The following is a 24,227-nucleotide window of genomic DNA, read 5'->3' as shown; positions in this document are numbered from 1 at the left end:
GACATTGTCATTCCCTTACTATCTCTGGGATCACATATAAAGTCCTTTGTTTGGAATTTAAAACTCTTTCTAACTTCACTCCTTCCTACCTTTCCAATCTTTTTACTCTCGCTTCCCCTCTGCACAAGCCATGAGTGAGCGATGCTGGCCTTCTTCCTGCTCCTCAGCCAACACTCTCTTCTCCTGGCTCCATCCCAGCATCTATGATTGCTGCCCCCCATTCCTGAAATGCTGTCCTCCTCCTCACCTCCAGCTCTCCATCTTCCTTGGAGTCACTCCATCCTCAGTTCAAATTCTACCATCTTCAAGAAGCTGTTCCCTGTCCCCTGACCTATTGATACCTTTTACTTTCCATCTACTCTGTATCCATCGTTTATGTAACCCCAATTCCCCCAATTAAAATACGAATTCCTTAACAGTACAGACTGTTTTTTCGTTCGTATGTACCCTCAGTTCCTAGTACAGTTATCCCTTCCACACTGTATAAGAGGGTGGGCGAGTCCCTGTAATCCGGAAAATCCGCATAAATTTTTTGGCCCTCCCTTTATACCAAAGAAATCTTATCTTTTTTCTTTTTCTTTAATGAGGAGTTTATAGTACCTTACTGTAAAATTTGTATTAAGTATTTTTCAGTGTTGTCTGCTGACCTTTGCATGTCATCTACAGCTGCCACAAAACTCCCAAAAAATTTCCACGCAATTTCTTATGCCAACCCATGATATATCAAACCATGTAGTGGTTGCAGAATAAGGAAAGTTGTGATGCAGAAGGGATAACTTTACTATGCTTTTCATGTAATAGGTGCTTAATAAGTGTCTGACTGACTGATAAGTGATGCACATTGCAGAAATAAAAAATACAATACATAAAGAATGGCAATGGTGTAAAAATAGTAACAATAATAAATTATTTATTTGAGTATTGTTGGTCACTACATTTAGACTAAGAAATAGTAACCAAAGCATTTTTTACAATGCACAAGTACAAATGTATTTTTTAAGTTTCAATTTCACCTGCCTTATCCTATTGAAAAGAATATAATCTCCTTGAGGGCAAGAACTGTTTCATTTTTCTTTTCTTGGTACCTAACACAATACTTAGCATACAGTAGGTATTTATTAAATGCCTTGGCACATAGTAAGCATCTTAAACTGCTTTTTACATTGAACTGAATTTAATTTTTTGACTAGAAACTCTCTGGTATATAATGTATATGCATGTAGAAGTATACCATTCAAAATCACAGGCTAATAAAGTGTATCTTTTCTGAAAAAAGGAAATCACCTGGAAAGACTGAAGGAGTAGTGAGTGGAAGTAGTTTGATATAAGAAGAACCAGGGACAGAAAGGTCTACCTCCTTCTCTTCTTCTTCTTCTTCATTTCCATCCAGCTCTTCAGGGGGATCAATTTCTGGCCTTACCTAGAATAATAAAGGCATCACCATTACAAAGAGGATGAATACAAACATAGGCCTATCTTATCACATGCATGTGTGAGTGTGTGCATGGGTGTGGGACAAAGGCAAATAGAAACAGAAACAGAAAGAGACAAACAGAGAGAGAAACAGACAGAAAATTTAAGACTTTATAAATAGGTTTGCTTATTTATTTTTTGGTACCTGACCAAAAAATAAAAATAAAAACAAAAATAAAAACACACAAAGAAACCAGAGATTTCAAAGGGAAGGAAGGGAAATCAGATTAATTGTCTTGCCTGAGCTGATCAATTATTTGACTAAATCAATCAACCTATTCAACCAAAATAGATTACAAGTTGTCTTCTTAGACACAGAACGAATAGTGATTATGCAAGAAAATGCTACAATAATAGTAAAAGAAAATATTACATAGTATTCATGTTCAAATCAAAAAGTTAACAAATGCAAACACCAGAACATTCAATTTAGTGAGTGGTTTTCTGACTTGTAACTAGAAATTTGCTTTATTCAGACACTTTATTTTAACTTGCAGGTTTCTAGCATTTTCCTTTATGCCACCATTTCAGACGACTCAGTGTAAAAGGAAGCAAAGAATGGGGAGAGACTGAAATGCTTCACTTCATTTTTGCTGAGCTCAGTATTTTGTAGCTCCAGTGAATAGGCATAAGAAGGTCCTTAATTGTATGGCTCTACCTCATAAAAGCTCATCTGCATGAATTTGTGATTATTTTGGATCAGTTACATTGGGTTCTATCTATTTTTTTTTAAAGGATGAATTCTATGGCGGCTTCCACAAGGTACAATTGTTAAACAATTAATTACATTTTTTTAATACTCTCAATGACTAACCAATCTAATGCCCACATGGAGCCAATTAAACATTAGCGAAGGAAATCAAAACATACAAAAGTGGTGACCATAACCATAAAGTGCTAGAGCCCAGCCATTAAAATGAGTCTGTCTCCTCATGTTATTTTTAGAAATAATTAACAATTCCTGCAGACTGACTTCTTCATGGGTCCCTAAAGCATTGTTCTGTTTTGGAACTGCTCTGAGTCAGGATTCTTGTCAGCGGGAAAATAGAGGGGAAATGCTTCTCTTAAGTATAATAAGCTCCCATTCTAAAGAAGCCATTCAACCAGAACCAGTGTTTGCTTTATTTGGTTTAAAGAAGCACAAATATACCAGCACTTTCCTAGACAAGATTTAGTTCCACTCAAAACCAAAGACCAAATTCTAACACAGAAGAGCCAGCCACAACCAAAGAGGCAAGCTCTGATGCCGCTCTAAAAGGTTATTCTAATATTTGTCCATTTCACTGTGCACCAGTGATCCCCAGATTCCTGAGGCAACACATGGCTTTCATAAGCCAGATCTCCAAGTGCTGCTGCAGCCCACACATGGAGCCTACACCAGATTTCAAGGCTTAGTAAGCCTGAGAAGCCAGGGGGAATCTTCCTCATAGTGATCCTGAAAAGCCACACTCCAGCGATTGGGAAGTTCTCAGGACCAAGAACCAGTTCCACAGCTTTCATGATAGAGGAAACAACTAGGTGCCAGATTACAGGGTTGTCAACCTCGAGGCCTAGTTCTGAGGAGGACCAGTACCAAACCAGATTAAAATGTAATTTGGAAGTTTTTAACAAAGTAAATAAAAACACAATCCAACAGACATAACATTAATTTGTGGTTTTCCAAATCAATACACTGCCAGGATCTGTTTTTGTTTTGTTTTGCCACCATTGGTACAGCGCAAGGAGTACTGGACTTGGAATCAGAAAGACCTTCTTTCAAATCCTGCCTCAGACAGGAGGGGCAAGTCACTGAACCATTCTCAGACCTAATTTCTGTATCTGTAAAACAGGGATGATAACAGTACCAGAGGTTACTTAGGGGAATCAAATGAGATAGAATAAAAATGAAGATTAAAAGTGTCTTACAACCTTTCAAGCATTATAGAAAGGCTAGCTGTTGTTCTCATATTAGGATGACGCTTCAGAACCGGAAGAACTTCCCAGGTGGAGTTCAGATCCCTCATTTTACACGTGACGTTAACCAAGGCCGAGAAGTCTGGTGACTTGCCCAGGGTCACACAGCTAATATCTGAGGCACCATCTGAAGATAGGTCACCTTCTTGACTTAGGCTCCAGTGCTCTAACTCAGGAGGGTTCTGGGACACCCCGCATTTACATGCTAACCACTCATGTGCCCAAAAGTTGCATAAGCCCTATAGCGCAAAGAGATTCAAACTGCCTCAAACTCTGGCATGAGCCATGCCAAATGTCCAAATGGTTTTGATCTAGAATTTATAAAAATAAATACTGCCCAACAAGATGTACACACATTCTTCTCCTTCATCCAGCCTCCTGCTTAACACTGTCCCTGGGTGGTAACTAGGACCTGCCATCAAACCTTTCCCAGAGTCACTATGAGTCTATTGATAGAAAGACTAGAGAAGGATCTCTCAGTGCCCGTTTGTTATTCTCTAATCCAGCTAGGGGGCGTCATAGTGCACAGAGCACTGGGCCTGGAGTCAGGAAGATTCATCTTCTTGAGTTCAAATCTGGCCTCAGACACTTTCTAGCTGTGTGATAGCCCTGGGCAAGTCCCTTAACTCTGCTTGCCTCAGTTTCCTCATCTGTAAAATGAGCTGGAGAAGTAAATGGCAAATCACGTCAGTATCTTTGCCAAGAAAACAAAACCCCAAATGGGGTCACAAAGAGTTGAAATGAATGAACAACAACAATAATAAACTCAAAATTTGCTCAAGTTCATATTTTCACTGATTTATGCATACACAACTTACTTCTATTTTCATGTCAATGTTGCTATATTGAATAATTATGAATCTGCATGTTTCATACAGATGGTGCATTTTTTTTTTAGAAGAAAACATTTTCAAGGCATTTCACATGAATCTCATTTAGGTCCTTCATGAGCAAATGATCTGGGTTTGAATGTGACCCTACATTCTCAAAGGCTATGCCAGTAAAGGACAGGATCTGGCCAGTGCCTATTATCAGCAGCAAAGCTTTGAGTATGGACTTAATGAATAATAACAGCAATAATAATCGCTATCATTTATATAGCTCCTCAAGGTTCACAAAGCATTTGACCAGTATTATCTCATTTGATCCTCCCAACAACCCCCAGAAAGTTAGACGCTATTATTATCCCCATTTTAGAGATGAAGAAATTGAGGTAAATAAAGGTTAAGTGACTTGCCCAGGGTCACACAGCTAGTGACTAAGGTAAGATCTGAAGTCAGGAATTCCTGACTCCAGGTCCCAAGTTCTATCTCTTACTTCACTGCCAGAGGAACTAAGTCACTCATTCAAAGACTAGATTAGCTAAGTTTAGAGACAGCCATCACTAGAAGGCTGACAACCAGTTATGAACATTTCTAGTTACAGTAACTGATGAGCTGTCAAATGGGTACAAATGTATTGGTAGCAGGAATATCAACACTGGTGAAATCATGGATATTATGAAGAATAATTAAGTACTGGTAGAGAACATCTTCTACAAATAAAAGTTATAACTCCAGTAAGACCTTTGAACATGATCTTTATGAGCTGCACCCAAAAATATTTATCATGTGATGACCTATTTCCTGTGAACAAGGCTCTCCAAACATAGCTAGACTGGAGCTCAGACTACAACTATACAAGTCTGGGAAAACTACTCATCTAGTGCTCCACTGGAAGCTGCCAGGGATGCAGTGGATAAAACACTGGGCTTGGAGTCAAGAAGACCTGAATTCAAATTCTGCCTCAGACACTTCCTAGCTGTGTGACGCTGGGCAAGTCATTTAACCTCTATTTGCCTCAGTTTCCTCAACTATAAAATAGGGATAACAACAGCATTTATCTCCCAAAGGTTGTTGTTAGGATCAAATGAGATAACATTTGTGAAGTCCTTGGCACAATGCCTGGCATATAGTAGGTGTTACGTAAATGCATATTCTCTTCCTTTCCCATAGATATAGTTGTAGAGAATTCAAACTATATCCATAACAAGAGGCGATATCGAAGTAGAACTTCTGAGAAGACACATTATACCTATTTATAATGATGGCATTTCTTTGTTCATTTCTATTATCCAAAGGTAAAGCGTTTAACTCCTTCCCATGTGATTATTTGGTAGCCCTAGCTCATTCATGGGGGGCTGTGGGTTTGAATTACCTTCACTTCTACCCTTGAAAATAGTATATCTTTTCTCCTTCCAGTTGCCCTGTGCTCATCATATGCTTGTTCTTCTCCCTTGGAGTGCTCTATAAAATGTTTGTACTGTACTTTGGACAAACAAAATGAATCTGACCATAAGGAGGAGGAAAATTTATATGGGAGGATGCCCATAATAGGTGCAAAATTAAAGCAATTATATTCCATTAGCTACCGAAATACATAGAAAGGAGATGATATATACATCTAAAAAAAAACTGAACAATTAATGTGCTGCTAGGCTTTTTTGTAAAAATTAAAGCAGAAACATAGATGGAAAATATAGTTATACATGAATTAAAACTTGACTTCAACTTAAACACTTGAAGCCTTGTTGGGAAAAAGGTGCAACTAAAGCTTCTAAGACATAAAATTATTTTCCATGTTTCTATTTATGAACTCTATGCCAATGTATTCACCAATACATAAATGCCAGTATTACCTATAGAGAATTCTAAGTTATCTATATGTCTTTGATATTCAGAAAGAAAATAAAAGAATTTTTAATAAAAGCAATGGTATTCACTCAAATTAAAACCAAATGGAGACTCCGTATTTGCAACAACTTGGACACAAAGACAGATTCTTTAAAATAACACTCATTTCCAGATCTGACGTATGAAATTCGTGCAAAATAATGCGTCTTAAGATCCTACAATGAAAGGAGTCTAATTGAAAGACCCCAATCAGAGGGAAAAGCTCATGTATCATTTAAATGTTTATCCTTCGCTAATACTTCTACCAGGAAACCAATCCTTTAGTCCTATTGGTGCTACAACCGATTGAGAATGACAACAAAGAATAAAGATAAAACGTGAACCAAAAGGGAATTACTTGTGTTCATCTCCCAACATTAGAATCAATGCGTAACCTAAGAAGTTCTCGAATGCTCGTGCCAGGATTCAATCTGGAAATTTAAAATGACTATCAATTTTCTATTTGCTATGTCTATGAGCCAATATGAAACCTCTGCACTCAACTCTCTGATAATCCATCATAGATTAAAAAAAGATAACACAACAAATGTGGTTTTTAAATTCCTGAGCATCTGAAAGTAGCGTCTTTATTCCATTTCTGTTCTCCACTTAGGCCTTTATCACTGGCACTATTTTAATCTCTGCTTCCTCATCTTTGAAGTACTGCTCTTACTCCACCCTCCTCCCCCTTCTTCCTTCCATACCAGCTACTCCTCTTTTCTTGATCTCTGCTCTGCAAAAACGGGTTAGTAGACAGATGAGTTCTATTGAGAGTACAAACACACCAGAGTTTCGTTAATATGTTTTAATATAGGTCTACACACATTAAAGCTACTTCAGGTAGCTAAAGGGAGCAAGTGTATGTTAGTGAAGTCATTGTCCCATAGACTTCTGCCTAACAGTTAGAGGGAGATCATTCAACACATATATTTTGGTTCTATTTCAGAAGGTGAGAAGGAGAGGAGGTGGAAGTACTTTCGCAAGAGACAGATACGCAAGTAATCTCAGGCTTTGGGGAATATGCCAATTGCCCTCAAGAGGAAAAGAAAACTTTGGCAAGGTCCTCCATTGTATATTTATCTCAGGGGCCACCAGAAGGCAGCTTCTGCCGATGCAATTCTGGAAACAAAAATAAAAACTGTTACTAGCTATGTGACCTTGGCTAAGTGAATTCTCTGGGCCTCAGTTTACTCTTCTTGTAAAAGGTTGGTTTTTGTTACTTCGTGGCTGGCATCTGTGGAGTTCACTGTTGGTAGATTAAGCCTTGTGGGAATTCTGTTATTTAAAGGTATACTAATGTACAGAAAAGTTTGTTCTCTGAGAAGTGTAGTTCAGCCATGTTCAAGCTTGAGGAGCTAATGAGCAGAATTTCCTGAACACATAGGCAGAGTATATAAAACTCCTTGAGTACCCTGCTCTTGAACCGCTTCAGTGTGAAATTACATGTACCCTGTATGTATCAATTCAAATCAACAAACACTGAACAGAACTGAATAAATTAAACTCCGTGATAATGAAAAGTAACATCTGATGGCACAAGAAAGCCATGCATGAGTATGAGTGGAAAGTCAACTCAGTAAAATTTTTCTTATGGCTCATTTCCTATCCATAATTCTCTATGACTCATCAAGGTGGTGTCTAATCCATTTCTGACACATTTTGTTGCCCTCAAACCTTCATTCCAAACATATGCACGCATGCATGTGTAGAACTTAAGATACTATAGAGATCACCTAGTCTAGGGGGTCTCAACCTTTTTTGTGTTATAGACCTACCTCTCTGTCACAAATGACAGCTATGGATCATTTTTCCAAGTTATGTCTTCAAATGCATAAAATAAAACACACAATGTTACAAAGGAAACCAATTATATTGAAGCATAGTTATACAAATTTTTTTTAAATTGACAGACTAACTCCCCCCGTTAAGAACTTCTGATCTAGTCTAAACCTATCTTTTTACAGGAAGAGTTAACCGAGGTCAGGACACACAGCTAGTCCGTAACAAAGGCAAGAATTGAATAACAGGAACAGGAATTCAGATGCATAGCAATAGTCTCTGGATAATCTACTTTTAAGAAATTTCCTATGTATTACCTGTTAAGTTCAAAAGACCACAGATTCATAAATTTATGATTTATACTAATTCAAAGGGATGACAGAGGTCATCTAATCCAAATCCTCCCCTCCTTTTTTTTTTCTAACAAATGAGAAAACTGAAGATCAAAGAGGTTATGTGATTTGCCCCAAGTCATACAGGGATGAATGATGAATGAATGAATGAGAAAAGCATCTGTTAAATATTTACTATGTGCGGACCACTGTGATAAACTCAGAAGATACAGATGGAAAGGAAAATAAGCTCCTCAAGGAGTTTATATTAATATAGAAGGAGACAACACACAGGTAACCAAGGAGAGTGTTTTAGTCTGGGAAGTCTTGGGTATAGTGTTTGAGTCAGTGGGGAACTGATCAACACACCTTTTCCAGTAGCCCTGAGACCAGTGGAATACCAATGGCTTACAAAAAGGAAGAGGTGGAAAGAGGGGTGGAGGGCAAGGGTGAGTACCACTGTGATGGGGATGGTGGAGGACAAGAAGGTGGCCAGAGTGGAATGTGAAATATAGCTGGGGCTGGCTAGACATAGTAATTTTTTACCTCAGTTAACTTATGAAATGAAACAGCATGGGCCACAAGGTGGAAGTTCCAAAGATGATAGGGTCAGTCCCCCAGAGGAGGACTGGCACTGGATCTGCACGGTCATTACAGGGATTCATGTGATATTATTTAGAGGTCATAGATGTCCAGGGTGTGCTGCTGCAGAGCATACTGCAGGAGAATGAAAGAGGTAGGATTTGAACCCTAATTTGAACCTCAGAATCTAAATTCGGTGTTCTTTGCATTACAGTATGCTGCTAAGTTATGTACTGTATTCACTTTTTCACAGATTAAGTAAAAAAATTAATATTTATTTTCATCTTTCACTCCACTTTGCATCTGCTGCCCTGCCTGGTTTCAACTCCACAGAATAAGATGCCACTCTCAGGATAAGCTCATCACTTCTAAACTCCCCACCATTATGCAAACTCAACCCTTGATTGACTCTACCATCCTCGGCCTCATCTCCCCTCTGCTGTCTCCCCCTTTAGACTGTAAGCTCCTTGAGGACAGGGACTATCTTTCTTTTTATTAATTGTATCCCTAGTACTCAGCACAGTGCCTGGTATATAGTGAGCACTTAATAAATGCTTACTGGATTGTTCACTGGATTGGATCTTTAACGGATGCCATAATGGAATGACCACTGGACCTGTTGTAAGGACTCCTGAGTTACATTCCATCTTTACCACTTTTTAGCAAGTGATTTGCTTGTCTCTGAGACTCTTTCTTAATATCTGTAAAATGGGGATGAAAATGATAACCTGGCATCGAGGACTTTAATAAGGAAAAGAGCTTTTGTAAATCTAAAGTGTGATGGAAATCATTTTCATTATTATTATTATGGATAACAAACCTGGAGTTATAAATACATCAGAAGGATAATCTCTAAATAGAACACAAATACCAGTCAAAAATTCAGCAACAAAGAAACATAAATGAACAAGCAGAAACACCTACCTCTTCAGGGAGATGAAGAATGGTGTGTTCATCTGAACCAAATGCTGACAGGGATTTGTACGCCGCAGTTGCCACAGTAGAGTCCTAGGAAGGAGAGGAAAACACGTATAAATCAAGAAAGACTGATGGACAGTTTAGAAAATAAAGTATAATTTAAAGGAAATCAACCCACATTCTCCCCTAGCAAAGAAATGAATGATGGAACCTCCCCTAATTTCTATAATCTTGTGTCATCACAAATGGTGTTTTTGGCTTTCCAGATCAAAGACATATCTTTTTGATCTCAGAAGAAGGGTCAAGGAATTTCTAATTACGATGTTATATGTGTCAAAGTGAAAGGACCTCAGGAAGGACAGAAAGAAAGTTTTATTACTTTTATACTCCTTGGGAGAGTATTGATTCACCTCCTTTGCAAAAGGCTCCAAATTAGAGGCAACTGCATTTCAAGGGAAAAGAACTAGTTAGGAGAATTAATCAGGCATCCAGAGTCCAAATCATGGTTTCACCATTAACATCTCAGGAACCCATTATGCCTCAATTTTCCCACTGGTAAAATAAAAATAGTAACTATGTCTTTACTAAATCACAAGATTATAAAAAATAAAATAAAATAATGTACATAAAAGTACTTTCAGTTCTTCAAAAGAAATAAAGGGACTTTATAGAAATGGAAGACAGCAATATTATTCAGTCTTCAAACATGAAAAATTTGCTAAAAAGTAAATACACTTTTGAAGGGGAAGAATATGGCACTAGGATGTACATATACACATATATGTATAGGTGCATATGTGTATATATGTATGTATACATATATATATATAAACACACATATATACACTCAGATGATTGTATAGTATTATGAAGTTTAAAAATATTGCAAAATCCAAAAATTGGGGAGAAATTACAAAAGTAAAATTATGTATTTGTATCCACATATCTTTCTGCCCACCTCCCATTTCCCCTGAAATAAACAATTTGAAAGAATTTTTAAAAAACCTTAGCATCATTTTCTAACATTTCCCCATTTTTATTATGCTTTCACTGGTACTGCTAACATTACCTTGCTTTGAGAATGATTCCAGAGGAAGCTGAGAACTTGAACTTTAAAATTCTGCAAAATCAGCAAAAAGGGGACATACAGTCAACATACAGATCACTAACTAAAAATATGCGTTTGTTTATGCATGTGTACACACAAGATGTACACACCAACACAGACATATAGTTGGGGTGAATGAATGTTTCTGGACCAATTTATCTTCTTTGTAAAATTGTATTTATCTCTTTTGTTTTTAAATCACTTTCATATCCAAATATAACTCTCTATCACCTCTTACCTGGTGAGTCACCTCCCACCAATGACAAAAAATTTTTAAAAAGAAAAAGTTCCATGAAATCAACCAACACAGGACTGAGTCTGAAAGGATAGGTAATTAGATCTGTCGAGAAAACTCGCAGTGTGGAAATTTCTTTCACTGTTACAGATCTGCTATTTCCACTGAGGAGTTTATTGACTTGTCCAAAACAGAACGTATCAAAGGACAGACTTAAATCCAGACCTTCCAGGCTTAGTGAATACAAACATAGGCAAAGTTACAAAAGTTCAATTATTGTAAAGTGGGAATAAATCTCAGTTTGTATTTCTAGAGTGTCATTCCCTATGGCTAGAATCTCCTCCCTCCAATCTCTGCAGTTTCATATTCTACCCATTCTAAAAACTCAGATCAAACTCCACTTCTTCCAAGAAGTCTAGCATATCTGATCTCATGCCAGTTTGTGTTCCTTTCATGCACTGATCATTTTCTAATTTGCATTCTGTTTATCTCTGGATGTTTCATTGTCTTGATTAGGTTGTAAACTCCTTGGAGACAGTGACATCCTTTAAATCACTCAGTATGTAGTAGGCATTTATAAGTATATTAAATGTGTTGAAATGAACAGTTGGAATGATGTCATCAGCTTGTCATAAACAGAAAATCTCAAACAAGTCCAATCTACGATTAGAATGTAAGCTGACGATGGGTAGGAAATGTTTCATTTTTGTGTATTTTTATCTTCAGACCCTAGCATAGTGCCTGGCCTAGGTGGTTAATAAATACTTTTCTGACTGATAGATCTACCATGTGGAAAACAAATGCAGTGACATCAAAAACTTACCAAATTTAGAAGCATTTTTTTTCAATGTGTAAGGAGAACTTCCCACCAAGGTCCAAGTTCAGCTTCCTCCATGAAGCCTTATTTGATCCCCATATCATCTGTGATCTCACCCCGCTCTGAATATTGTGCCAATACTCCCTCTCATGGTACCAGACATAATCAGCCTTGCGTTACAACATACCTGAATATACATTGTATGTCCATTTTATTTCTCCGACTTGCCAACAGATTAAGAGAAGAAGCATAATGTAGAGGATAGAGAGTGAAGTCGGAAGACAAAAAGACCTGCCTCTGGCAGACATTAACTGTGTGACCCTGGGCAAATAACTCAGACTTCTTAGTGATCTAGATAATTCTCAAAGTTTTAAGTTACAGATTTGCTACCACATTCACAAAGGGAAGTTATGCACTAGGAGTTGCCTATGCCAATAAAACGAAATATCTGAACAAAAAATAAAAATATAAACAAGATTCTAAGCTCCTTGAGAGCAGCCTGCATATTTCTGCATCCCCCACAGCATCTAGTAGAGTATCTTGCACTTGGCACACAATACATAGCAAATCAATGCCAAAAGAACGAATGAATGAAATTGAAAGAGTTTAAGATACCAATTGATTACAAGAACAATGGCTTAATAGTAAATCTAAATCAAGTCATCAAATTTATTTTATAACTGATAAAATAATCTCAATAGGAGTCAAAAATCATAAAAAAAACTCAAAGATCTTAGGAATCATAGATTTAAAGAAGGAAATTACTATCTTTCTAATATATTTACAAACTCAGAAGCCATCTAGTACAATCTCCTCATTTGAGAATTGAGAAAACTCAGGCTCACACTTCAACTTCTTCAAATATTAAGACTGCCATATGCCTTTATAATGTTTTGTAGTTTTCAAAATGCTTTTGTAAAAATAAGCTCATCTGAGTCTCATTACTACTTTGTCGAGTAGGAAAGGTAGGTATTATTCTCCCCATCAAATGATAGGGTAAATTTAGGAAAGAGAGTGGAGAAACAACTTACAAGGAAAAAGAGAAAAAATTCAAAGCAAGCCAACATGGTACCCAAGCAAAGGAATGGGAGAGACTATTTCAACAACAACTTTCCTCGGGCCAAATCAGGTTCCTTAACTTTTACATGGATTACAATCAATAGCCTGAAAATAGATAAGTCACAAAGCACTGATAAAATTTACTCCACAAGAAAATTCACAATGTTGAAGGAATACACATTAGAAACAATGAATGCCTGAAGCCACTTTATATATGTCTCATTAAAACTGATCAACTAAAAATGTAAAGATGCAATTTTCAGCTTCAGAGAAGGAAAGCAAACAGTCTGCCTCTTCCTCTTTTTTTTTTTTTAAGTATGATTTCCTTCAATTCAACAATAATTTAACAAACATCTGTTAAGTAGTTACTGTGCAAAACACTGAGCAAGGCACTGGGGAAGATATAAGATTTAGATAAATCAGAATCCCCTCTGATGGAATCCAGTAGGCGGACCAGACAAAAACACAGATAAACGCAACGCACATTATTACATGGTAAGTGCATCAGAGAGGCACAAAGTGCATTTTTTCTCTGCAATTCTACAATGACAGGCCGACAACTTACAGAATAGGGGATCTGAACTGAATGGTACAGGAGGCAGATGAGGCAACTAGGTATGAAAGGGCAAGGCATGGCTTTGGGCAAGACATTGAACTGCTCAGGGCCTGAGTAGCCTTTTAAATGAAAGGTGGCTTTCTCAAACAAGAGGGAACTTGGTGTAATGTGTACAGTTCTTCCTGTCACACATATTGACTGTGGGGTCCCCAAAAGGTCATTTAACCATTCAGTGTTCTAAGCAACTCCCTAAGGGGCAAATAAGGTGCACCCAGCACTGGGAAAGGCAATTTCCTCACCAGCGAGTTCCTATACTGACAAGTTCATAGCTCTAGTCTGCCACCCTACACGGTTGAGCTTTGCATGATTCATTAGGAGCTCTCCCGCTCTAATATTCTAAGAATGGCACCAATGCAAAATCAGAATGGGAGAACTTCATTCCCAAATTGATATAATTTGGCATTAAAGACCTAGATGAGGGCCATAGAAGACCTCCGTCTGAATTCCATTTAAAATACTAGCAGTGTCACCCTGGGCAAGTCAATTAGGCTGAGCCTACATTAAACATTAAAAAGAAGATAATAATAAAACCTACTTTACAGGGTCCTATGAACATCAAATTAGAAACCTTAAAGTGCTATAGGAATGGAAATTGTTTTTTCGACTGGTATTAAGTTAAGCCATCAAGTCAAAAATATGGGCACGATAAGAAATTCACAGCACCCTTTATGTTCACTTGGAACATAAATATAACTATTAGAAATCCTTTTTTATTTCTTTTTTTCTTTCCTTTTTAATATCCTGAACTTAATAAACACCAAATGAATCGAACAAGCATTTCCTTAGATTATATTATAGAACATATTATATTATAGGGCATAAGGAAAGGATTATTCTCCAGGTTCTGTACATCTAAGTCTCTCCAGGTTTCTCTGAAATCATTCCTTTCATCAGTTGTTATGGCACAATAATAATAATCTATTATATTCATAGATCATAATACGTTCAGTCAATCCACAATGGACATTCCCATAGTTTCTAATTTTTTACCACTATAAAAAGAGTGCTAGAAATATTTTTGGTTATGTGGGCTTGTTTTTTTTCTCTTTCTTTGATATCTTTGGGGTATAGTCTTAGCAGTGGCATTGCTGGTCAAAAGATAGGCACATTTATCTGTCAAGCAATAAACATTTATTAAGCATCTATTATGTACCAGGCACTGTGTTAAGTGGTAGGGATAAAAAAAATGGAAAAGGCAGTCCTTGTCCTCAAGGAACTCACAATCTAATGGGGAAGACAATAAGCAGATATGTACGAACAAGGAATTTACAGGATAAAAAGGAAATAATAAAAAGAATCTTCCTCTAGAAGATGGAGTTTTAGTTGGGACTTAAGGGAAACCAGGAGGTGAAGATGAGGAGGTTAAGGTGGTTCAGTGAAAAGAACATGGGAACTGGTGTCAGAAAGGTCTGAGTTCAAATCCAACCTCAAATATATACTAGTTGTATGAATGACCTTGGGCAAGTCATTTAACATCTGCCTCAGTTTCCTCAACTGTAAAATGGGGATCATAATAGCACCCACTCCCCAGGGTTCAAATGAGATATTTATATAAAGTGCTTAACTCAGAATCTGGCACACAGTAAGCATTTAATAAACATTTAATTTAAAATGTAATACATGTTCCCTCACTTCCCACTAGAAGGTGAACTAACTCCTTAATGGCAGAGACTGCATCTACCCTAGGCACTGCAAGTGTTTAATACACATCAGTTGAACGGTAAGGACTTCCCAAGTTAACATGAACTTCAGCCCTGCTCCCAGCCATTGGCCTCGCTTGGTAGACATAGTTATAAAGGGTTGCCAAAAGAACTGGAAAAATTAATTCACACCTCCACCAACAGTGCACAAATGTAACTGTTTTTTCCACAGCTCCTACTACTTTTGTCATTTCCCTTTGCAGTCACTTTTGCCAAAGAGTGTTAGGAGGAACTTCAGAGTTGCTATAAATTTGCATTTCTCTCATTATAAGTGGTTTGGAGTTGTTTTTTTCATGCAGATGTTTACAACCTGGACACCTTCTTTAAAAACTTCCTGTCCATACCCTTAGATTATTAATCTACTGGGGAATTGTTCATGTTCTCATAAATTTGAATCAGTTCCTTACACATCTTGGAAATGAGACTTTATCAGAGAAACCTGATGCAAAGTTTTTTGCCCCTAGGTAACAGTTTCCCTTCTAATTTTAGATGCTCTGGTTTTGTTTGTGCAGAAACTGCTATGTAATCAAAATTGTCAACTTTATCTTCTGTGACCCTCTCTACTCATTGTTTACTCGTGATCTTTTCTCCCATCCACAGACACAAAAGGTAATGTCATCTTTGCTCCTCCAATTTGTTTATGATATAACCTTTTATGTCTGGGCCATGTACCATTCGGAGCTCATCCTGGTTGAAATGTTAGTCTACACCTCAATGGTTGCGAGACTACTTTTCAGCTTTCCAAGCAGGGGCCCTTATTCTAATAGTTAGCATCTTTGGATTTAACAAACACTACACCAATACTATGTTTATTTCTGTCTGCTGTGTTATCTCTTTCATCCATTCCACTGTTTGGCTTCTACTTTTTAATCAGTACCAAATAGTTTTGATGACTACTACTTGGTAGTATAGTTGGCAATTTGCTGTTACTATAGACCCCTTTCTTTCTCACTTTTTTCCATTATTTCCCTTGACCTTCTTGGCCTTTTATTCCTCTAGATTTATGTGGTTATTTTTTTTTCCCTAAGCTTTATAAAGAAATCATTTGATACCTTGATCAATATGGTACTGAATACATAAATTTAGATAGTATTGTTATTTTAATTAATTAGCTCAACCGAACTTGGAGGAAATCATGTTTTTCCACTTATTTATATCCATCTTTATTTCTGTGAAAAGTGTTTTATAGTTATATTCATATAGTTAGAATTTACATAGACTACTTCAAGGTTTGCAAAGCACTTTACACAGGTTATCTCCTTTGAACCTAAAAACAACCCAATGAAGTATATGTTATATTATTCCCATTTCACAGATGAGGAAATTTGAGGCTGATAAAGTAAAACAGTGTTGGAGGCAAGATTCAAATTCAGGTCTTCTTAATTCCAAGTTCAGCATTCTATCCACTAAGCCACCTAGCTGCCTCTATGCCTCTTGGTAAGTTGAGTCCCAAATATTTTATACAACCTGTGGCTATCTTGAAAGGAATTTCTTTCTATTTCTTCCTGACTGGTTTTATTTTTAATATATTATATCTTGCTACTTATTAACTATATCAATTAATTCTTTGTTCATGCTTATTTTTTCAATTTCTTTTTCTTGTCTTATTGTTATACTCAGAATTTCTAACACTGTATCTAAAATAATAGTGATAATAATGAACATCCTAGATTAATCCCTGTTCTGACTGAAAACTTCTCAAATTTATCTCTAATACATATAATTCTGGCTCCTGATTTTAAATAGATGCAAACTACCATACTAAGAGAGTCAGTTAACAAATGTATCTTCATGTACTATATTCTACACAGAATCTGAACTTAGAAACAAATCTTCTCTTTTAAGTTATCTAATCATCATTATTATCTCTAATATTTGAGATGCAATACAGAGAACCCTAATGGGCAGAGATGACAGACAGCAACAATGTATTAAATACCAAGAAAACAAACAAAAAGTTTCATTCTTTAAGACAGTGAAATAAAATTTTGTTCTTTCAGCTAAAAGAAAAAAAAGGAGATTAGGTGAAAAGAGAAAGAAGAAGATGGTATGTAGAAACAGACACATACACAGGCTTTTTGCAGCACAGCACAGAATGAAATATGCTGGCTTACAATCAGGAAGAAATGGGTTCACATTCAATCTTTGACATTTACTAGTTTTGTAACCATGGGCAAAACATAAGATCTCTGAGCCTCAATTCCTTCATCTGTAAAACAGGGATGATGATAATAATAATAGATACCATCCCATAGGGTTATTAAGAAGTTCAAATGTGATAATATACACAAAACATTTTACAAACCTTAACGTGTCCCATAAATGTTATTTCTATTACTACTTTATCCTCATTCAGCTATATAATTTTAATAAAATGTCAACTAGCAGTAGACGAATTGTATAGAAAGGTACCTTCTATCTCTTACCACATATTTCAGTTTCCTACATCAAAAGAATTAAGTAATTACCTAAATTCCCCCCCTCTCTAGTAAAATAAATGTTACCAACCAAGTATATATGGCAATAAAGAAAAAATACACAGACACGTGGGCCCTGAAATATTAGGCAAACCAACCCTGCTTGACATGAGGACTTTAGGACTTATTTTTTAGAATTGAAACTCTTACAAGATGAATTAAAGTTATTAGCAAAAATTTTATGTACTATTTGGGGCTTCTTTTTTCTAACATAATTATAAAAAGATTGGTTTTGTTGCATTGATGACTAAGATGCCAATTTTCCTTTACATGGGGTCAAGATACTAGGTGAATACAGATAAAAAAGTATCATATATTTCAGACTGTGTGGGGGGCAAACCTTTGTTCTCAAAATGCTATTTGTTGAAGAAGGGAGAAAAAAGTGATTGTATCAAAAGTTGCGACTATACACACAACTATCCCCACAAAAAAAGGAAGGACGCTGTGGGTCCCAAATACATACCTCATATTCAGCTGTGTTCACTGTCAATGATGGAACGAGAGCAAACAGCTCACTTAGCGTCTTTAATATAAGAGGCCGTGTGTCACAACCCAGCTTTGGAGAGAGGGCAGTCCATGTGGAACGAATGCAAACTACCTGGAAAGGGGGAAATAGAGACTCATTAACAAGAGTAATCTCAACTCAACAAGAAAACCATGTAGTTGAAGACTTTTCTGAAAAGATAAAGGAAAAGGTCAAGACTTCCAAAGGTGGATGCAAAATTTAGCTTCAGCTAAAAACATTTTTTTTTTTTTACAAAATTAACAAAAACCTAAATATAAATTAAGCCAATAGAAACTAAGAACAGTTCAACACAGACTTGGGGGGTGGGGGTGGGGAAGGTTTGTTACTATGCTGGTCACTGTTGGACCAAGAGAATCTGTGCCTTTCTACGTCTGTCTGTCTCTGCCCCCCCCCCCATTAACTGCACATTATCTCCATATAAACCCAAAACTATTCTTTAGGACAAAAGTGGAGGGAAATGATGCTGCCTCATCCCTAAAGTAATTTTTTTCCTACTTCCTTCTTTTTTTTTTTCTGTTCTCTTAAGGTGCCACTCCTTGACTTGACATTTGTATTATGAATAGATCTCTCTTTCAAAGTATGTTGACATTTCAAAACTGCTTTTGAATGCCCTTTTATCAGGAATCTAACAAGCAGACTGTAATCCATTAACCTGGGAGATCTCCAAGTTTGACATCATAGTTTCAGCTTCCTCACTATAATATCCATAACAGTGAATCCCCTCAGCTACTACATAACTACTCAGCTACAAAATGCACATTCTTTGAAGACAAGGACAATTTCATTTTTTTTCTTTGAATAACCAATGCTTAGTATAGTGCCTAGATGATTTAATTTTTTTTCTTTGAATAACCAACACTTAGTATAGTGCCTAGATATTAAGTATTTAATATAAATTGTTGACTCAAATACAGCTTCTTGACTGACTGATTAAGGGTCTTACCTTGAGTACCACAGGCCAAATTTATCACTATGTGGTTGACACCCTAACAGTAGAAAAGAAGATAACCCACAATACAGATTGGGGAGGAGAAGGGGGATAACGGGGAAATAGAGGCTGATCTGCCAATCACTGGTCTAAAGACAGCCTTGAGGTTGAGGCATAGAGGAGACCCCATCCAGACACAAGAGGGAACTGAAAAAGCAATTTTTACTGAGACGCTTACACCTGGGGTACTGAAATAATGATAACACTGGAGCTAGTCTAATCAGCAGGAGAGTGTTCAGACAATATAAAAAAAGCTGAAAGATGCACCCAAAAACATCTTCAAGGAGCTACAATAAGAGAAGAATTTGTATTTTAAAGACTATAAGTGACTGGGATTTACAAATGAGAGCTACTCATTTATCCTTATGGTCTGAGGGCTCTACTTTAGGTATTATTTAGTTTATTTCTAATTAATTTTTAAAATTCAGAACTTCACACGGCCCAAATAAAACAAACATTCCATATAGAACAGATAATGATGATTACACATAAATTCACAAATCCTATTTAGCTACCAAGGTTGTCTATTGTTGTTTTATTGATGCCTATTGGTTTGTTTATTGTTTTGGGGTTTTTTTTCCCCTTACATCCACGATATTTCCCAATAGCCCATCTTACTGCCATCCCAAAGGAAAATAGTTAAACAAAACCAATCAAAAACAACAACAACAACAAAGGAAAATAGTTAAGCAAAACCAATCAAAAGAACAAACTAACAATATGTACAGTAGTCTACACCAATAGTTCTCCACATCTCTACCAAGAGGAAGGAGGAATGTTTCATCATTAGTCTTTTGGAAACAAAATTGGTCACTACCTTCAATCTGAGTTCAACTGATCATCAGTATTATTTTCGTTTACATTAATGTAGCCACTGTGCATGGTTTTTTTTTCGTGGTATTGCTTTCTTTGACCTGCATCAGTTCATACAAGTCTCCTAATGTTTCTATGAATTATTTGGAGTTTTTTTTTCAATACAATTATCATCTAAAAATAGAGAACTGAGTATGTAAGTATATATAAGGAGAGCTAATGTGATTATTCTGGGTATTGTTAAATACTGGTTTTCTCATATTGTGTAAAGCCAAAAAAAAGTTAAAAATTCCCTCGAAATATACACAGGGTCATATCTATTTTGACTGACACAAGCTTACAATTAATCTGAATGCTCACACTGAGAGTTTTTTATAGGATGGATGATTTTTTTTCCCCTCTTGTGATTTCTCTCACCAGATGCCAAATTAGTTTTACAAGAAAAGCAGCCTCCTCTAAAATAAATCAGATTGCTACAAATATACAACAAAAAGCAGTTTAAAGTGACAAGCTTGCTAAAGAGACTGTCTGCCTCAACCAATGGAGGAAAAATATGATTCCCAAAATAAACAATGTTTTTGCCAGTAATTCTTGTGTTCCGAGTATGGCTTTGTTCCTTTGAAGAGGAACAGATAGCTATCTTTTTCCTCATTGACAATTAAAGCTATTTCTAGAAATTCATGAGAACAGCTTAATTTTTTTTCCCCAATACTTCTTCAAACAAAGTAAAAGCTTTACTGAAAGATTTGACAAGGGAAAGTTGATTCTTTTAATGGGGAGAAAACTTATTTGCCCTTTTTCTGATATCAAATGAAATTTCTTTCACAATTAAGAGCCTTAAGTGCCCGATACCTTTCTAGCCTGATTTCATCCTACTTTTCTCTGGCCAAACTGCCACAGTCTCTCCCCATCAAAAGCACACTGGGCTCTCCTATTTCTATGCCTCTGGTCAAACTGTTCCCCTATGCCTGAGATGTCCTTCCTCCTCAGCAGCTGAATTTCTACTCTTCCTCTTAAGAAGATAAATACTCGTGTGAGGAAATCCAGGAACCCACAAAAAGAAGCATGGTAAGGAACACTGATTTGAAGAACAAGAGAGTGGGAGAAACATTTTGAAAGAAAATTGTAATGGGAACATAGCACAGACTACTAAATAGAATAAGAAAACAGACAAAAGAGTTCTGGAAAGAGATCACAAGCCTACAGTAGAGGCATGATAAGAAATCTTCAGTTTTCAGCTCTCTCTATCTGAGAAGATACATGTTAGGGTCCAGGAACCCTTGGATTTCAGGCATTCTCTGAATATGGATGGGAAAAATTACATGTTTGCTTCAAATATATCTGGTTGTCATTGCAATCCCATTTTATTTTATGAATTTAAAAATATTCTGAGTAGGAGGTCCATAGATTTCACCATATTGCCAATGGGGTCTAGTCACACACAAAAAGGTTAAGAAACCCTGCTTTAAAAGATGGATACCTGCTTTAAAAAGTGGAGACAATCCAAGACTTTAATATGACCAAGGATTAGAAGTGTGGGGGCTTTGGAGAGAAGTAACCATTTGACTTTGGCATTTCTTAAAGAGAAGTAGGAGGAAAGTTTGCTAGTCAGACATGCACCCTGAATATTGCATAATTTCTATTCACTGAAGAATGACTAAAACTGTGGTACATGAATGTAATGGAATATTACTGCACCATAGGAAACAACTAAATGATACGTGGGAAGTCTTACATGAACTCATGCAGAGTGAAGTAAACAGAACAAGGAAAACAAGATACACAATGACTGCAAATGGGAAGAACAATGAAAGGAAACTAAATGCTGTGTTAAGTGTAATAACTAAGCCTGGCCCTGGAGAAAAGAACTAAGAAAATATACCTCCCTCCTCTCTTTGTCAGAAGGGGAGGAGGACCCATGGATGCAGAATAGTGTAGATACTCTCAGACACAGTGTGCTGATTGGCTTTACTGAACTGCCTTCTTCCTTCTTTCCCTTACAATTTTACAAGGGATAGATCATTGGGTAGAGGAAGGAAGAGAGTTATCTTTAGAAATTAAAATAAGAGAAAAAGATATCACTGAGATTTTAAAAAGAAAGGAAGAAAAAAGAAAAAGATGTGGATGGGTTACAAACTACATCATAAATGGGGTATGACTTGATCTATCAAAGTTTTAAAGTAGGGGGAGGCGGAGCCATGGAGGCAGAGCCAAGATGGCAGAGTAAAAGTGGTGACTTACTTGAACTCTCCCCCAAACTCCAACAAATGCCTATAAAAAAAAAATGACTCTAAACAAATTCCAGAGCAGCAGGACCCACAAAAAGACAGAGTGAAACAAATTTCCAGCCCCAGACAGCCTGGATGGTTGATGGGAAAGGCCTGGTGTGCCGGGCTGGGAGAGGAGTGCAACAATTCAGTGTGGGCCACAGAGGTAAAGGCTGGGCCTGGATTTAGGAGGACCTGAGTTCAAATCCAGCCTCAGACACATAACACTTACTAGCTATGTGACCCTGGGCAAGTCACTTAACCCCACTGCCTAGCCCCTCCCCCCAAAAAAATTAGAATGGAGCAAATGGAAGCTAACAACTTTATGAGAAATCAAGAAATTATAAAATGAAACCAAAAGAATGAAAAAATAGAAGACAATGTGAAATATTTCATTGGAAAAACAACTGACCTGGAAAATAGATCCAGGAGAAAGAATTTAAAAATTATTGGACTAGCTGAAAGCCATGATCAAAAAAAGAACCTAGACATCATCTTTCAGGAAATTATCATGAAAAACTGCCCTGATATTCTAGAACCAGAGGGTAAAATAGAAATGGAAAGCATCCACCGAAAGAGATCCCAAAACAAAAACTCTTACAGCCAAATTCCAGAGTTCCCAGATCAAGGATAAAATATTACAAGCAGTCAGAAAGAAACAATCCAAGTATTGTGGAAACAAAATCAGGATAACACAAGATTTAGCAACTTCTACATTAAGAGATCAGAGTGCTTGGAATATGATATAACAGATGTCAAAGGAGCTAGGATTAAAACCAAGAATCACCTACCCAGCAAAACTGAGTGTGATCAGTTGGGGGGGAAGGGAATTGACATTCAATGATGTAGAGGAATTTAATGTATTCTTGAGAAGCCAGAGCTAAATAGAAAAACTGACTTTCAAAAACAAGACTCAACAGAAACAGGAAAAGAGAAATTGTAAGGGATTTATTAAAGTTGAACTGTTTACATTCCTACATAGAAAGATGATATTTGTAACTCATGAGACCTTTCTCATTATTAGGGTAGATGGATGGAATATAAACATAGATATAGATATTTTATTTATATCTATATCTATCTACATATGTATAGAAAGATATACAGAGGGCATAGAGAGAGCTGAATATGAAGCGATGATAGCTAAAAAAATAAAATTAAGGGGTGAGAGAGGAATGTAGTGGGAGAAGGAGAAAGGGAAAGGTAGAATGGGGTAAAATCATCTCACATAAAAGAAGCAAGAAAAAGCTTTTACAATGGAAGGGAAGAGGGAGGAGGTGAGAGGGAATGAGTGAACCTTACTCTCACTGGATTTGGCTTAAGGAGGGAATAACATACACACTTAATTAGGTATAGAAATCTATCTTACCTTACAGGAAAGTAGGGCGAAAGGGTCAATAAGAGTAGGGGCAATAGAAGGGAAGGCAGATTGGGTGAGGGGTAAATCAGAAGCAAACGCTTTTGAGGAGGGACAGGGTCAAAGGAGAAAATAGAATAAATGCGGGCCAGGATAGGATGGAGAGAAATATAGTAAGCCTTTCACAACATGACAATTATGAAAGTGTTTTGCATGACTACACATATATAACCTATATCAAATTGCTTGCCTTCTGAATGAAGGTGGGTGGGGAGGGAGGAAGGGAGAGAATGTGGAACCCAAAGTTTTAAAAACAAATGTTAAAAATTGATTCTACATGCAACAGGAAAATAAGACACACAGGCAATGGGGTACAGAACTCTATCCTGCCCTACAGGAAAATAGAAGGGGAAGGAGATAAAGAGGGGTTGGAGGGAGGGCAGATTAGGGGAAGGGGCATTTTGAATGCACACTGTCTTAGGGTGAGGGAAGGGAAGAGATGAGGAGAAAATATGG

At 36.8% G+C, this 24,227-nt stretch overlaps 1 protein-coding gene across 3 annotated transcripts in view; it reads right to left on the bottom strand.

Moving 5' to 3' along the window:
- Positions 1-24,227, bottom strand: part of FOCAD (focadhesin) — a 351,817-nt gene that overhangs the window by 122,956 nt on the left and 204,634 nt on the right. For all 3 annotated transcript variants that reach the window (XM_027859022.1, XM_027859023.1, XM_027859024.1), the window contains exons 16-19: positions 18,224-18,358; positions 10,818-10,868; positions 9,755-9,838; positions 1,285-1,420 (exon numbers count right to left, since the gene is read on the bottom strand). In XM_027859022.1, coding sequence (XP_027714823.1) covers positions 1,285-1,420; positions 9,755-9,838; positions 10,818-10,868; positions 18,224-18,358 — 406 coding nt within the window. The remainder of the gene's footprint in view (positions 1-1,284; positions 1,421-9,754; positions 9,839-10,817; positions 10,869-18,223; positions 18,359-24,227) is intronic.

The sequence above is a fragment of the Vombatus ursinus genome, unplaced genomic scaffold, assembly GCF_900497805.2.
Source record: "Vombatus ursinus unplaced genomic scaffold, bare-nosed wombat genome assembly UNPS02014158.1, whole genome shotgun sequence".
Classification (NCBI taxonomy): Eukaryota; Metazoa; Chordata; class Mammalia; order Diprotodontia; family Vombatidae; genus Vombatus; species Vombatus ursinus.
The sequence above is the reverse complement of the archived record's forward strand: the minus strand, read 5'-3'. Positions and strand labels throughout refer to the sequence as shown.